Below are 17,388 nucleotides of genomic sequence, written 5' to 3'. Positions count from 1 at the left end.
CCTTTGAACCCTACCCAATGACTGTTACAGTAAAAATAAAAACCATGTTTAACTCAACTAACGTTTTATTACAAAACAATACGATAACGCTGACTTTTACTCACAAACTTGTTACACTTATAGTAAAGCTATGCACAATGGACAGTACTGGACTATTGACCGTATCCGCCTTGGTAGCCGCCGCCGTACCCGGGTTGGCCGCCGTAGCCTCCTTGCTGACTGCTGTAGCCGCTCTGGCCCTGGGCTTGACCCTGACCCTGGCGTGATGCTTGCATGCCGTTCTGCATGCCTTGCATATTGCTGCCGAAACCTTGGTTGCCACTAAATCCGCCACTACTGAATTGCTGTCCTCCGCCGAACCCGCCTTGGCCCGGCATCGAGGGCCTGAATCCACCTTGCATACCTCCTTGCATGCCTTGGCTGAAGCCTCCAAAGTTCTGGCCGCCAAAGCCTCCGCCGAAGCCCTGATGACCACCGAAGCCTTGGCTTCCACCGAATCCACCGCAACCTGGAAAATAAAACGTGTTTAGGGTTACAAAACTTATTCCGTTCAGCGGTTTACCTATAGAAGCAAGAGTTGCGAAGACTGCTTTGAAGATGCATATTACTGTACCTAGTTCAAATAAGCCGTAAGTTCATGTTGTTAGCAATTCAGGAACACTAGCTAAAAAAAGCCAGAAAGAAGAAATAAATATTTACCTCCAAAGCCGAACATCTTGTAAAGATTATTGCTGATAAAATACTATAGAAAATACAGAAACTATTAATCCGAATCTAATATTTAGGGATTTCTGAAGCAGAAAAATATTTTTTGTTTTTAAAATTAATATGATTTTATGATGAATTTTAAAATGATACTGAATGGGATCGCATTTTCTTTTCGTATTACAAAATTTTGTATGTGGAATAGAAGAAAATTTGAGTCGGTTTTTTCTTTACTGGTCAATGAGGATTTTAGGATTTTAGGTCTGAAGCAATAAAGTTTTTAATCTAGTTTGAGTTTTTAATCTCATTTAAATTTTATCCCATCGATGTAAAATAATTATTCTGGGAAATCGAAGGGGAGACAAGTATTCATTTATTTAAATAAAAAATCCAAATCCCTTACAATGAATATTTAATTTTAATTCGAAATCGTACATTCAAAACTTAAACGCTCCTTGGGACAGCCTCAATGATGACCATATCCTCCGTATCCATGAGAATGGTAGCCATGACCGTAACCTCCGTGGTGTTGACCTTTGTGACCTTGAGAACTGACTGCAGCGTGGGTTTCCTTTTCCTTCTGACTCTCAGCGGCATGGGTTCCAGTCTGTCCACTGGCTGACGATTCTTGTATAGAAGCAGTTTGCTCTTCACCTACACCTTGTGCTGCCGCTGCTCCACCAAAGACTTGGGCCAAAGCTTCCTGTACTTCTTTTTGTACAACAACCGGCTCCGGTTTAATTTCCTCAACTTTTTCAACTATAGGTTTAACTATTTCTTCATGTTTTTCTTCGTGATGCTCATGTTTTTCATTTTGGTGGTCGCATATTTTAAGGTGGGACTCAAACGTGCCTGAGTGATGGTCATGAATGTCACCGGTTAGGTCATGAGCTTTGTGTTCATTGTCCTTGTGGTCGTGTTTATCTCCATGATGATCTAGTTCCTCCTTGTGGTCATGTTTCTCCTTATGTTGCTCATGACTTTCGTCCTTCTGGTGATCATGTTTGTCTCCAGCGTGGCTATACCCTGCTTTGTGTTCATCATGTTTCTCTTTATGGTCTTGTTTATCTTCATGATGAACTTGTTCCTCCTTATGTTGCTCATGTTTATGTTCCTCGTGACTTTCGTCCTTCAGGTTATCATGTTTATCACCAGCGTGGTTATATCCTGCTTTGTGTTCATCATGTTTGTCGTTATGGTCGTGTTTATCTCCATGATGATCTTGTTCCTCCTTATGTTGCTCATGTATATGTTCTTCGTGGCTTTCGTCCTTCAGGTGATCATATTTGTCACCAGTGTGGCTATATCCTGATTTGTGTTCATCATGTTTGTCGTTATGGTCGTGTTTATCTCCATGATGATCTAGTTCCTCCTTGTGGTCATGTTTCTTCTTATGTTGCTCATGTTTATGTTCCTCGTGGCTTTCGTCCTTCAAGTGATCATGTTTTTCACCAGCGTGGCTGTATCCTGCTTTGTGTTCATCATGTTTGTCTCCATGATGATCATGATCCTCTTTATGTTGCTCATGTTTCTGCCCAGAGAGTTGCTCATGTTCATTTTTGTTCTTGTGATCATGGTGCCGTTTATCTTCAATTTCTCCCAAGATGTAGTCTGGTCCCTCCTTATGTTGTTCTTGTCTCTTGTCTTGACTCTCGTCCTTGTGGTGATCATATTTGTCTCCAGAGTGATGATTTTCCTGTTTGTGCTGTTCATGTTTGTCTTTATGGTCTAATTTGTCCCCATGATGGTCTTGTCCCTCCTTATGTTGTTCATGCCTCTTGTCCTCACTTTCATCCTTAAAGTGATCATATTTATCTCCCGAGTGATGATTTTCCTGTTTATGCTGTTCATGTTTTTCTTTATGATCATGTTTGTCCCCGTAGTGATCTAATTCTTCCTTGTGACCGCCATGTCCCTCTTCATGGTGATCATATTTGTCTTCGTCATGAAAATATATCTTGTGATCATCATTTTTGTTCCCATAATGGTTTTCATGATCATGTTTGTCATTACGGTGTTCATGTTTGTCATCGTCATGATGATATTTTCTGTTATCATCATGTTTATCACCATGATGGTCATATTTCACATCACCATGGTAATGTTTATCTTTGTGTTGATCATATTTATCCTCATCGTGATGATATTCCCTGTGGTCATCATGTTTGTCACCGTGATGGTCGTATTTCACCTCGTGATGTCCGTACTTGTCCTTATGATCATCATATTTCTCCCTGTGATGGTCATAAGCTTCCTTATGTTCATCATGTTTATCTCTATGGTGGTCGTATTCGTGACTGTCATGATCATATTTTTGCTTGTGATAGTAATCATGATCATGATGTCCGTAGTAGTCGTCATGGGGATAATGTCCGTAACTGACGTGGCCTCCGTAGCTGCCGTGGCCGTAGCTGCCCATGCTACGGTAAGGTTTCGCGTCTCCTGTAAAAATTTGTTTTTTTTTTTAATATTGTTTCATTCGAAAAATATAGTTAGGCTGACAATTTTACCATTGGATTTTACAATTTATAATAATGATATTTATTTAATATGATGATATTATAAAATAAAATAAAAAATGGTCAACCATCAACTTATGGATTAAAACTAACTTTTCATTTAAATTACAGTTCCTAAAAAAGATATTTTTTGTCAAACAAATTGCAATATTAAGTATTTCCAACAGAGAATCAGAAATTATTGCTATGTTGTTGTATTTACCTGAAGCCATCATGGCTGCCAGTAACGCCAGTGTGATTAACTGCAATAGATAAAACATGTTGTAAGTAATATTAATAATGTGCTTAATATCAATCATAGTTATAGGCCTCGAAAAAATCTTGGTCAGACCATCAATTTGAACCGATACCAGTTGAAGACGTTCCCTGCGGCATTATTTTTTCTATTCCTACTATACCAGAGGCGCGGTACAAAACTAAGAGTTATGTTGTCATAAAACGTTAAAGTGAAGAGAAAATGGTTCATCATCATCCTCCGAGCCTTTTCCCAACTATGTTGGGGTCGGCTTTAAGTCCAACAACCGCTTGCAAGAACCTGCTTTACAAGAAGCGACTGCCTATCTGACCCCCTCAACCCAGTTACCCGGGCAACCCGATACCCCTTGGTTAGACTGGTGTCAGACTTACTGGCTTTTGACTACCCGTAACGACTGTCAAGGATGTTCAATGACAGCCGGGACCTACAGTTTAACGTGCCATCCGAAACACAGTCATTGGTGTCTAAGATATACTTAGAAAGTACATACAAACTTAGAAAAGTTGCATTGGTACTTGCCTGAAACTTGCGTGGAATCGAACCCGCTCCCTCATACTCGAGAGGTTGGTTCTTTGCCCACTAGGCCACCACGACTTTTTTAAGAGAAAATCGTTATAGTCTTAGAAACACTCAAAACTTGAAACTACATATATCGGATGAATACAAGAGTAGCAATGTCCCGTTCCCGCACTAATGGACTTATAGTGTACGTATAGACGTATGGACTTTCGAACCTCAAAAAAACTTCTCAAGTCTTGCATCACCATAAAACTATTTTCGTAGTGTTATTATTACTTGAAAAAAAAACTAAACGGAAGAGTAGATATAAGGTTCGATTGACGTCATATTACAAATCGATCCTATAAGGGTCAATTCCCACTGAAAGAGCAGCGGCCGGCAGCGGCCGGAAGAGCACGGAAAATGTAAGAGCGCGGCGCGGTGCGGCGCCGCGCGGCCCGCCGCGCTCGCGCTCAATCCCTTGCAATTACGGCCGCTGCCGGCCGCTGCCGGCCGCTGCTCTTTCAGTGGGAATTGACCCTTATAATCGTTGTATTTTGGCTGATCTCACAGCTTTTTTATTATTAAACGGTTTTATTTAGCTCACCCCGTTTGTTTTATTTATTATTTATTCATTCTTGGGTCAAATTTAGAAATTAAAATTTCAGTGCCTTCCTGTTGTCAGATTGATCTGAAATTTGGTACACACCTTTAATTCCGATGACAATACAATATAGTAATATCAATAACATTGTAAATCCAAGATGGCCGCCGGTACAAAATGGCGGATTACATATTTTTCCACAACCCCCTCAATATGGGTATCAAATGAAAGGGCTACTCAAGTAGAATACTGTCAGCAACCCCAACGGGGCCCAACAGGGCCAAGGCCTACCTGGGCTGCGGGATTGTCCTAAAGAGTTACCGTGGTCGTGGTACATAAAAGGCCTACGACGAAAAACAACGGTTTTTAGTCAGTAAGAGTCTAGCACTCCCTCACCGCTGCTGACCCATGTATAGAATGAAGAATATTCGGTAGGCATTTTCATTAAATACTAAAAACTAGATAATAAAAAATCGGTAAAAAAACTTTTAAGTTAAACGGTTTTATATCTTATGTGCACTGAAAAATAAAAAATAAAAAAAACAGTTACTTACCTATAAACCTACGTAGGTGGTCCCGGTCATATTAGACTAAAATAAAAACGTGGGGCCCTCTGAAATCCTACTTATGGCAAAGCATATCTTTATACTTTGGTAGATCGTGAGCTCGGCGTTCGCTGATGAAGCCGCTACGGCTGATAATATAATTGATTGTCAAAATCTCCAGTTATGATTATAGTAAGTCGATGCAATCCACACCTATTATACCTCTAGCTAGAAGAAAGTAGGTATTACAACAATAGTTACGGAATGGGCCCCACGTTTTTATTTTAGTCTAATATGACCGGGACCACCTACGTAGGTTTATAGGTAAGTAACTGTTTTTTTATTTTTTATTTTTCAGTGCACATAAGATATAAAACCGTTTAACTTAAAAGTTTTTTTACCGATTTTTTCATGCTTGTTAGCTATATTCGAAGGTTTAACCTAATAAAACATGGAGGATTCTAAGATTTTAATTCAAAACTCTTAGACCCCCTAAGAGATTAATTGAATACAACAAACTTAGATAATACTCCAGTACCAGTTTCCACCTGCGGTTTCTCTCACTTCCTCCAATCCTCGCACCCTTATAAAAAGCCTATAACTTTCTTCATTAAATAGGCTATTTATCCCTGAAAGATTTTTTAAATCGGCCAGTACTTACTAAGATAAGCGCGTTCAAACAAACTCTTCAACTTCATAATATTACTACGTAACAGGTCTACACAGAAAAGATTAAGAAAAATGTACTTATTTACCCTGAGATGACGAAGATAGTATTATCAAGTGTGGTTAAATATAAATGTTACATAAAAGCTCTCTAAAATCTCAGATTGATTTAATCTGAGATTTTTAGAGCTAAGTTTTCTTAGGTGACATAGGTACTCATGTTGATCGCTAGACCTTATCTTATCGATGGACAAATAAATAATGAATTGATAATTATGTATTTGCAAACAATAAACAACTATTGTTAACTGCATAGATAAGCTTCATAAAAAGGATTCCTTAATCATTTGCCTAATGACTGCCACAAAAATAAAAATAAAATTAGGATCCACAGGGGCGTGTAAAATTGTTATCTCACTGGTCATTTATGTATTGCAAATTTATCAAAAAATATTCTTACGCACAACTAAATAATTTTAGTGCAGATTTGAATATTTATTCGGGTTCAGACAGAAGCACTTTTTAAAACAAAATCTTTAATACTGATGTACCTAATCTTAGGAGGTATTGAATTGAAAACACTGTATGATACTGCGCTTGTGATGAATTCACTAACTCATAAGGAACAATGAAGGAATAATTAGGTAATCCATGAAAGATACGCACTAATTTTGCCACTGCTTTAGACTTCTCTAAAGTAAGAACCTATATTTGTTTACTAGCTCACGCCAGAGGTTTCTTCTGCATCCGGTGGGAACTTTTTCACCCAGATAAAAAGCCTACTAATAGTAGTTTATTTGTGCCTACAGCCTTCCTCGACAAATGGACTATCTAACACTATATTTTTTCAAATCGGCCCAGAAACTTTAATCTTATAACATAACAATTCACTACTGCCTTAAAAACTGACGTACGAAAAGCTCAAAACAAAAATACTCACCACGAACTTAGTCATAGTATAAAAACAACCAGTAACACAATATTGAGAGCGCACGGTTACCCAACGACTGTGTCCTTGGGCTGATGATCATGGCTTATATACTCCGATAGGGTTCAAGGGAATGAGTAGATCAGCTGGACCCGTACGTGTAGCTCTTAATTGTTAAAACACGATGTTGTTGGTGTGATATTTTGGTTGTCTGTGAGAATTACTAGTTTTTGGGTGGTTTCGGTAAATGTGAGATAGATGTTTTACGAATCTCTACATAAGTTAGAGAGTGTTGAATGAATTTTGTTTAGATGAAAGATAAAAAGGTTTTTTTTTTGCGACTCGGTTATGTTTTTTAAATAAAATTATACTTATTTTATGTCTTTCTTATTCTAATTTTAATCAATTATTTTTGCTCTGAACATATTTAGTTCAGTTGAACTGTTTATATGATACAAATGAGATAGGCGTTTTTTTTTGGTATTAAGGGAGGAACTTATTCACTATGCAGTCTTGATGAGTATTAATAATTTAAATTCCTATATTTGAGCTTGCACCGCTACATGAGACACTGCGGTTCAGGTTATGCTAATATATACCTAAAAACGTATATTTAGCAGAAATACTGGTTCCCTGGTACCTTAGCGTCATCTCGTGTTATGGTAAATAAATAAAAAAAAGTTTGCGCTTAGTCTTCACATTTGATCGATGTTGACACTTTTTACTATCAAATGGGTTCTTTAGGTACCTATAACAGTAACACAGTAATTTGATTGTGATGTGAGATTTGTTACGAAAAAGTGCTGTCTTTAAATCATTGTATACCTAATAATGAGTACCTACATTTTCAAATTGACATTAATGTAAACAATATTCATCATCATCAGCCTTTCATGCCACACTGGGCGCACGCCTCCTCTCACACAGACAAGACAATAATGATATTTTTTCTGTCCAAAAATGGCATCCACTTTAGACTGTATTACATGCTTTTGTAGATCGTCTCTAGACAGAATATCTATTTATTTTTTTACTTCTAAGAATACAGACTAAAAAAATTACTCATTTTCCTGTTTAGTAGCACTGGCCGCTAGCCAGGCCATCTACTATTAAGGGGCTAGCACTAAGCAGGTATACCTACTAAAGCTGCGCACAGACTAGGCTTTCCCACTTCGTTAAGTGTACTCTAAGTAAGTTACGTGTACACAGAGAACTTTAGTCCAACTTTAGTCCAACGCTCCCCAGTGTTGCCCACCAGAACCAAAGCCTGCTACGAAAGAGTTACCGAAGGAACATGATGGGTTTTAGTCAGTAAGAGTATGACACTCCCTCACGCTGCACCCACAGCCTTAAGCTCACGTAAGAACATACCATCTGTACGTAGCTTTACGGTCATCCTGATGGACTCGCTTGCACTCGGGTTTATCCCGGGAGAAAAGAAAACCAAGATTCTAGTTTCGTTTAGTTCTTATTTGCCTTTAACGCTGTCCTGTTGTACAATACATTAACCTGTATTTCTCGTTTAATTAATAAAGGTATTCCGTGCAGGCTAGTGTATGTCAATGAACCCCTTTTGATGCAACCTAGTGTAATGTACTTTATCAATGTACGTAACATTGAGTTGATATTGTAATATAATGAAGATTTTACGAGTTTTTTTTCTTATATTGGACCCTGTTCTTTTACCTCAATATACTTTCCGTAAACGATCTTATTAATGGGACAATTAATCATTTCATTCACCAGGGGATTAAGTAACATTGACACGAACACAAATAAAACTAAGACTGAGTCTTATTTATACATTATTCAGTCATTTTATTGAACTAAAAATAAATTAAAAAGCACCTAGTCTCACAGTTGTAGGTCACTTGGATAGAAATAACTAATACTTAGCTAGTAGTGTATTCTTTAAGCAGGAGTTATTATTGTCTATGAAATCATATAAACTTATTTTCAAACTATATCTGTACCAAATTTCACACAAATCGATTCAGTAGTTTAGGCGTGAAGAAAAGACAGACAGACAGAAAGACAGACAGACAGAGTTACTTTCTCATTTATAATATTAGTTAGGATGTGAAACTTCACATTCACACCAAATTGATAATACATTTTTATCTTCAAAGCCAGCATTTTTTTCACATTTTTATATTTGGTTCTGACTGCTGTGCTGCTCGCAAAATCTTTTATTATCTTTTAGATTATTATAGATGAGTATTGTTTTTTATATTCTAAAGGTCTTTTTTTAAATTTTGTTCTGGGCTGCAAAAACATCGCTTCACTGACTTAATTAAATCATTTATTATTCGTTACGCTGAGATATACAAACATAATATTACATAGAACCTTTTATAGCCTAAACATGAATCTCGCTAAAAACATCTATTGTAGCAGGATTCATGTTTTTTTCTTAACTCACGGATATTCTATTATGCACTCAGACAGTAATTTGGCAATATTTTTTAAATACCATGAAGGAACTAATTTCGTTTTCTTAGAATAGCAGTTAGAAACAGTATTTAAGGGTTTTTTGTTGTTTTCACGATTCAATCATTAATTTGTGCACATTTCAACTATATTTTCTTGTATTGTAAGATTTTCTCATGCTCCGTCGTATGCTGTTTTCGGGATATTGGAAATATGGAAAGTATGATCCACTTTTTCTGTTATAAACTAAGTATGGTGGCAAACCATAATTGCCATAGTTAGATTTTCCCCAATTCCTCCCATATGTGCTTCTCTTCGCTTTATTGTGCATTTTCTTTAGATATTCCAAATGTCTTTCTGATAGTTGCAACGAATGCTTTTTGTGTTTTTTTGCGTCTGCGTAGCTGGCGTGTAAAATGGCTAAGATGGCGGTCAAAATTATAATCTGGAAAATAAATACATTTTTATTATTTAAAAGATTATATTATTGATAAGCTGATTAATTAGGTTTAAATATATAGGTAAGTTAGTTAATAAATAAGTTAATTCATTGTCCTACACATTATTTAATCCAGATCTACTATGTTTGTGGGTCCATATTTATAAGTCTCAGTGTTTGATGGTTAAGCTTTTTAAAACACGTTTAATGCTTTTAATCATTGTTATATTTTTAGATATTCTATACAAACGTTGTTAAAGAATATTTACGTTTTAGAGGTGTGAACGGGACACCAAAAGCGAAACAACATTTTATTATCTACTTAATCGCCTTCTTTTATATTTCTTTAGTCTAAGTAACTCTTAAAGCTTACGAAGGTCATAGGCCAATCATAGTAGACTTTAAACATGTCTTAATCAACAGTTAAAAACACAAAAAAAAACATGACTCAACGAACACGTTTGTATAAGTTTAAGACGTCAATGTTAAAAACTAAATACGGAAAACTCGTTACCTTAAGTAATAGACGTCTAAAGTTATCCATTTTTAGAGTTAAAACACACTATTTTTAAACTTTCTGGTATAGAACAATATGTAAAATAGTTTTGAAAATAACGTGAGACTTCTTACAGGGTCACATATGAAGTGAAAATGCCATGAACTTGACTTTCTTAAATATATTTGTTGTCTTAAAAATGGGTTACAATGAGCACAAGACTTGATGGAGTCGATAATTCGTTTAAAGTTTTGGTTGTGAAAGTTTGCATTTTTTTAAGACATTTAAAAGTTATATAGTTAATGATTTTTTTTGTTTAGATGGGCAAAGGAGTTTTTTTAGGATGTTAAGTTAAATAATCTGCTAAAGTTTTGAATGCTATTATCGTCTGTCTCTATCATTACGTTTTGGTAATAAGTTACCGTTCATGCCGGTTCAATCTCCTCACCTGCTCGGCCACTGACAAAAAAACTAAATAATCATAGTCATTATCATGCACTAGCTGTGCACCGAGACTTTACTAGTCTATATACGTCTCTTCTTTTTAATTTTTACAAGCTCATAGAGAGAATCAGTATGTTGAAATTATACCTTCACAAAAACTCAATTGTCGATTGTCGATGCCAATTGTCGCGAGATTGAAGTACCTAAGTACTCGTAATTTACTTAACTTAAATCTCGCGACAAGCTTTTTAAACGTATTATTAATTGTGTCAAATAAGTTAAATTTGAAATGTCGTTATAAGTTGACAGTAAAGTTATAAGTAGTAAAAGTATATTTTTTCTTTTTTGCGCATTTAAATAAAAGCTTGTTTTTTAAGATATTTTTACCTTAATTTTTAGATATAAATAGAGGTATATTTTAAAGCTAAAAATTTAATTGCATTTTTTTTTCGCGAACAAACAGACAAACTATAGCTGTTTTATAGAAATATAGGTTTTTTGTTTATGACCAGAGTAATGTTATGTATTTTTTTCGCATGTTATAATGCCTATCGAAGCCGTTATGAGGTATTTATTGAAACCTGTTCAGTGATAATGTGAAGTCTAAACTTAGAGTATAAAGACAGATATTGGAATCAATGTGCGCACATCTTATTGAAAACTAGCTCCCGTCTTCGGTTTCCCGCGCGAACTACAAAAAACCTAGATAGAAATATAAATAATGGTCCATAAATGGTCTACCTGACTCAGAATTGTCGATATTCGATTTTTTCAAATCGGCCAAGCAGTTCGAGAGTTCAGAGGATTCAAAGAAACAAACTAACTCTTCAGATCTATAATCATAGTACCTATAGAAAATTATACGTTATACAGTTGTGCGCAAATTTTGGTATTTTTAACCTTATAACAATGCGATTAAGTTTCGTATCAAATAGTTGCTAATTCTTAAGTCATGTAGCCTTTCGACTTACTATAATTTTCGAAGACTATCATCTAACTTTGTTCAAAAAATATTATACATAGTAGCGACTCCATAGTTCTGCTGTGCCCCTTGTCACTTGCTGAACTAATTAGCATATATCAGCACTTCATGACTGACACACTGACATCGTTCACTACTGTAGATATGACTAATAATATTAGTAAACATACTCTCACTTCCACAGAATTTGTTCATGAGACTGAGATTGTGGAGAGTCAAGCACTTTTTTCTATCCACTTGACGGTCCACTTACCTACGTACTTATGGTTTTGCGATGGTTCTCTTGAGGATACGAGATCTATTCCAGGCAAGGCAGGTCAAGCAAGTCCCCGCCAATATAACGTTTTAAGTAATCTAAGTTATACAAATATGTAAACTTTCATATCATATTTAAACTATTTACAAATAAAAAATGAAACATTAAAACTATGTAAGTATCAAAAATTCACCCAGCGGGGATCGTGCCAAAATGCTGACTGCATTGCCACGCTGCTTGAATGGCAATGCATAATCGTTGATCGAAGTATACTATATAGGTACCTACTATATATCATCTTGGACTCCAATAACTGAGTCAAGACGAAGAAAAACAAAACTCAAGGGAACCTGGATTTCAAAGTCTGAATCGCCAATCGCCTTTGAGCAAGCGTGGTGTTTAACGCTCATTCCTTGAAGCCTGTGTGTTGCGGTGGGATACTAAAAAGGCTGATGATAAAGGATTACTTACATAGGCATGTAAAGCTAGAAGTACTTACTAATGAGAATTATAGACAATTAAGATACCTGTACATAGCACAATGAAATTGGGCAATTTTAACAGGACCTTAATTAATTAGCTCAATTTACAAATGACTGTAATTTTGCAATACTTTTACTATAAAACCACCATCGGATGTAATCGAGTCATCAGTTGAAATCTATTTATTATAAAGTGTATTCGTCATCTACTTAAAAACAGAAATCAATATGGAGCTCCGACTAGTCGTTTTATCGGTAAGTTTTATACTCGTTTGTGATTTATTTATGTGCCTTTATTGTGTCCCAAAATAACTTTAGCAAAAAATTTACTTGTATAACTCGGGAACAGGGCAGGAAGATCATATTTTGTTTTACTAGCCAATTTCCCGCGGATTCACCTGCACCGTGGGATATAGGGATAAAAATATGGCCTATGTTACTATGGGAGAGTGAAGCATTCCAACAGTGATTTTTTCAAATTTGTTCAGTACTTTAGGACCCTAGGGTCCAAACAAACAAAATAAGATTTCCTCTTTTTTATATTGGTACAGAATAGTAGAACAATAACAACACATACAAGTCATACATAAGTTCATCAATGAAATGCAATATTGCTGTAATGACCAATTGGTTCAATAATCCACAAGTGCTTTCGACTGTGTAATTGCAATCTTATTAATTCTAGAATCAATAAGTCGTTGATTTATTGTACCCGCTACACTTCTACAATTTTAAATTCTTTGCATTATTAAAGTGTACCGGTGTAGTAGTCTCTTTAAAGGGGTCTTGTCAGAATTCTTATGTATTTAGGGCTTTTTACGTTCTCTTAATCTCAATATGGAATGAGTAACAACATTAATACCCTAAATGCGAAAGTTTGTGTTTATGGACGTTTAAGCGTTTGTTCCTCGTTCAAAAACTACCGACTAGGCTTAATTAAATTTTGCATCAATAAAGTTTCAATATCAGAACAACATATTGGCTACTTTTTATCTGGGTCCGGGTTTCCTCGGGACGCGCAGGCAAAAGCTAGTGTGCCTCGAATTTAAGTTTGCTAAAACTACTCTACTTTGTACTTTTATCTATTACTTACTATAATACTCTAAATTCCTAGGTCGCGTGTTTCGCCTGCCTGATTCCATCAGCTGTCTCCATCAACCTGCTGGCAGCCAAGGCCGTGGCCAGTCAGGCCGCGGGAGACATCGCTGCTATTGGAGCTAAAACTTTAGAAGCCAAGAAGAATGCTATTGTTAAAGCCGCCAATGAAATCGCTGCTATTGCCGCTCAGGGAGCTACGCAAAAAGGTATAGTTAATTCTTTAGAAATGGAAATTAGTTTGGTAGTTGCAAAAGACGTATGTTTGAAAATGTTGTCTTGAACGTGAATAGCGTGAACTTGAAGACTGCTATATAAGATTGCTTTATTGTTGGACCTGAATTCCTCTGAATTTAAATTACAAGAGATACGAGCGATCCCGGGTAAAGGATTCGTATCCATTTCTAGCAAAATGTAATATCCCGTGCTCGATAACTGTTAAAATGATGAACTATAAAATTGAATAAATAGTTTTTTTTTCTGTTATTAACGATCTACTTCTTATTAAAGGTGAAGCAATTAAGACAGCAGCTACCTCAATGGCCGGAGCCATGATCAACGGTGCCTTATCTATCGGAGCTACCATCGCGAAGGCTGGTCTGAACATGATAGCTGCTAAGTTCACTCACCCAACCGTGGTCTACGAACCATCCATCGTCATCAAACCACCAGTGGTGCAGGATGCCATCATTGAAGAGAAAATCGTCGAAAAACCTGTTGTTGTTGAATATGATCAAGTAAGTATTTTACTATAGCATCGAAATGATGATAAAGAGTTGCTACAAAATGGCTGATCAACTAGAATTATGGCATAGAGAAAAATGCAAGTAATTATGGCGACTTTACTAAACAACAAATACGAACCATAAAAGGATCGTTGTTCTAGTCTAGGAGCACGAGTACATAAAAAGTTTTCGCAAAGCATTAAAATAGTAGCAAAGATTTAAAAATATTACGCCAACAGTGAGAAAACTAGTATCCAGATTTAACAACAGCCTTGTTATGAAATGTTGTTCATATCATCGGCTTTATATACAATATTATCAATCCTTACGACCTTCAAGGATGAGGTAAACCTGCAGGTCATTCGCACCTAATGCACATAATGCATAATTAATGTTATGGGCAAACAGTTTGTAGGAGGAAGGGAAGATCCGCTGTATCTACTTCCACTGAGGGAAATCATGCAGAATGATGTAATAATGGTTACGTACTTACGTCATTGTTTACTGTGGATATTTATTTTATCTCCTGATTTGTGTCTGGTTGTCTATTTACCTTTGACGAACTCACCTTCAAACCTCATCAACGTATCAGCCAATTGCTGACCACTGCTGCAACGAACGCCAACCATCGGGGCCATCAAAACTCATAAATAAATTCTCTGATATCTTTTTATCTGTGGGAATTACGGATGTCGTCTCTTGTCGTAGATGCAATCATCTTTATTTGCCCTATGTGTATCAATCTTTGGAAGATCTGTTCAACAATCCCACAGCTCTATCGATCAGTCGTATCTTTAGATTATTTAACATGTTTCTTTGTGTTACAGGAGATCAAGCTCCCGGTCCAGAGCCGACCAATCAGCAGTGTCTCCGTGGATGTCAGCCCGGACTTCTTCGACCTGCCAGCACCTCCCCAGCTGCCCTCGGTGTGGACTACCGTGGAGGAGGTAGCACCTGCCTTTGAGTTCGTTGGCCATGACAACTCACCCTACGTTTATGAGTAAGTATTAGAGGTTTTAGAGGGTACTTTAAAATGTGGGTCACTTGCTCATCCAATGGCCGTAACTATTCTCTTAAATCAATAGATTATATGGTTCTTGAGCAAGCCAAACAACCATGGTACTTATATGGTAAAAAATAAAATTTTAATAAAAATCCATAGGAGTAGTTTTTCAAAACTTTGTTAAACAAAATATAAACTTTTGTTCTTTTTCAGGATTGTCCAGACACCTCAGGTACAATATGGACCGCTGATCGAGTCGTTCCAATTCGTCAAATGAAGAAAATCATCTATACAGTGTAAATAAATCTACCAGGCTAATATTTTAATAAAAATATAAAGAAAAATATTTAAATTCATTGTCATATAACCATCTAAATACTATTTATAAACATCACACATAACACAACCCATAAATGTTTAGTTGATTGTTTAATCTTCATACTTTTGTACACTACATAAGTTTCTGTCATGTCACAGGGCACTATTTTAGGACCTAATAAGGTAAAAGAGATTGTTTTGGTATTTATTTATTTTCAAGCATATAATTTACATTTTTAAATATTAAATATAAAAATAAAAACACATTTAAAAATATAAAAAATAGGTTGCCACCGATATAGGTTTAAATCATTTATTCTCAAAAAGACACTGTCACTTACATGAGAATACAATTCAACACTTAGCATTACTATAGTTATATTATAAGTACCCATCACCAGACAACAACAAAGATAAAATATTAATACATAATTACACGTGTAGTTTCAGATACTATTTCGCCTCCCAGTCCTTCCAATCACACACTGGACATCTACTCATAGTAGTTCTCCAGTATGTGTTTGGACAGCTGGGATTTAAAACTGCGGAATGAATTTATATTTTTTATACGAGACGGTAAATTATTAAATAGCTGTGCTCCTTCATATGTGACGCTCTTTTTAGCATAATTAGTTCGTATTCTTGGTAAGACAAGTAGGCTAGGTCGACGGAGGCTGCGTTTAGATATTTGTGATTTTTTGACAAACGATATCTCAGTATGAATGGCTTTATCTATTATTTTCCTAATCAGAACGCAAGTGTTATATATATAAAGCTGTTTAATATTCATCAATTTGGTTTCTTTAAAAATGGTTCGAGTCGGTGTTAAGTATGGATAACGAAAGAGTACCTTTATGATCCTATTTTGTATTCTTTGCAATTCCTGTAATTTCGTTTTGCCGGCACTTCCCCAGATTTCGATAAGATATAAGAGATGTGATTTTACAAGAGAATTATAAATTGTATAACGTATATTTTTGGGTATACAATGGGTAATATTATAGAGTGAGCCTATAAGAGAAGATAGTTTATTTTTAATATGATCAATCTGACTGTGCCATGTTAATTGACTGTCCATTCTAAGCCCAAGATATTTTTCACAAGATTTTTGTTCTATTTGGATGTCATTAATGGTTAGTGCATCATGTACGGGGACAACTTTATTTTTTGCTTTGAAAATTACGTAACAGGTTTTAGAAATGTTTATTGTGAGCAAATTATATTGAAACCATTCAAATAGGACGTTTAGATCTTCTTGAGCCTGTCTTATAATATCGTGAATATTGGCACCGAAATAAAATAAGCATGTATCGTCCGCGTATAGTGTAAGATGGCCATGTAGATTCAAGTCTGATATGCTATTTATATAGATCAAGAACAACAGAGGTCCAAGTATGGACCCTTGCGGAACTCCGTATGTGATCGCTAAGGCACTACTTTCAAGGTTATCTATCCCAACTTTTTGGTATCTATTTGTTAGGTAAGACTGTAGCATTTTAAGTGCATTACCCTTGATACCGCAGTCGTTTTCCAGCTTATGTAGTAGTAATTTGTGACTTACGGTATCGAAGGCTTTTTTTAAATCAATATAAAGTCCCAGAACATATCTTTTATTATCAATGTTTTCTTTTATTTTAGTTGTTAAGTCAATAGTGGCTGCAGTTGTATTATTTTTGGCTCGAAATCCATATTGTCGATCTGTTATGAAATCAAAAGAATCCAAGTATTGAAGTAAACGATTATGTAATAGTTTTTCCATAATTTTTGATATAATTGGAAGCACAGAGATTGGACGATAATTTCCCGGGTCACTTTTAGATCCCGACTTATGAATCGGTGTTACCTTTGCGACTTTCAGAGAATCGGGAAACTCGCCTTCGATCATCAGTTTGTTAAAACATCTAGCCATACTATCGGATATCAGAAACTGAATATTTTTTAAAGCTTTCGTGCTAATCTTATCTATGCCACTACTTGTGTTCTGATCAAGATTTTTA

At 35.8% G+C, this 17,388-nt stretch overlaps 3 protein-coding genes across 3 annotated transcripts; 1 reads left to right on the top strand and 2 right to left on the bottom strand.

The window, feature by feature from the left end:
- Positions 1–47: 47 nt before the first annotated feature.
- On the bottom strand, positions 48–786 carry LOC124638385 (single-stranded DNA-binding protein-like). Its single transcript, XM_047175332.1, has 2 exons — positions 700–786; positions 48–508 (listed from the first exon to the last, which is right to left on the bottom strand). The coding sequence occupies exons 1-2, from the start codon at positions 713–715 to the stop codon at positions 153–155; spliced, it is 372 nt and encodes a 123-aa protein (XP_047031288.1). The 5' UTR covers positions 716–786; the 3' UTR covers positions 48–152.
- A 314-nt stretch (positions 787–1,100) lies between these two features.
- Positions 1,101–6,816, bottom strand: LOC124638576 (sarcoplasmic reticulum histidine-rich calcium-binding protein-like). The gene is made up of 3 exons (XM_047175594.1): positions 6,734–6,816; positions 3,427–3,466; positions 1,101–3,147 (listed from the first exon to the last, which is right to left on the bottom strand). The coding sequence occupies exons 1-3, from the start codon at positions 6,746–6,748 to the stop codon at positions 1,172–1,174; spliced, it is 2,031 nt and encodes a 676-aa protein (XP_047031550.1). The 5' UTR covers positions 6,749–6,816; the 3' UTR covers positions 1,101–1,171.
- Positions 6,817–13,044: 6,228 nt separating this feature from the next.
- Positions 13,045–15,413, top strand: LOC124638403. The gene is made up of 4 exons (XM_047175359.1): positions 13,045–13,554; positions 13,856–14,082; positions 14,898–15,070; positions 15,287–15,413. Exons 2-4 carry the CDS (start codon positions 13,885–13,887, stop codon positions 15,348–15,350), a joined length of 435 nt encoding a protein of 144 aa, XP_047031315.1. The 5' UTR covers positions 13,045–13,554; positions 13,856–13,884; the 3' UTR covers positions 15,351–15,413.
- The last annotated feature ends 1,975 nt before the right edge of the window (positions 15,414–17,388 follow it).

This window comes from Helicoverpa zea, chromosome 17, assembly GCF_022581195.2.
Source record: "Helicoverpa zea isolate HzStark_Cry1AcR chromosome 17, ilHelZeax1.1, whole genome shotgun sequence".
In the NCBI taxonomy this organism is placed as follows: domain Eukaryota; kingdom Metazoa; phylum Arthropoda; class Insecta; order Lepidoptera; family Noctuidae; genus Helicoverpa; species Helicoverpa zea.
Note: the sequence above shows the minus strand (reverse complement) of the source record. Positions and strands in the feature narration are given on the sequence as shown.

Coding starts and splice junctions, on each gene's coding strand:
- LOC124638576 (XM_047175594.1), bottom strand. Junction 3,148..3,426: donor GGCAGCCATGATGGCTTCAG/GTAAATACAACA, acceptor AAATTTTTACAG/GAGACGCGAAACCTTACCGT.
- LOC124638403 (XM_047175359.1), top strand. CDS start 13,885: ATGGCCGGAGCCATGATCAACGGTGCCTTATCTATCGGAGCTACCATC. Junction 14,083..14,897: donor TTGTTGTTGAATATGATCAA/GTAAGTATTTTA, acceptor TTTGTGTTACAG/GAGATCAAGCTCCCGGTCCA. Junction 15,071..15,286: donor AACTCACCCTACGTTTATGA/GTAAGTATTAGA, acceptor GTTCTTTTTCAG/GATTGTCCAGACACCTCAGG.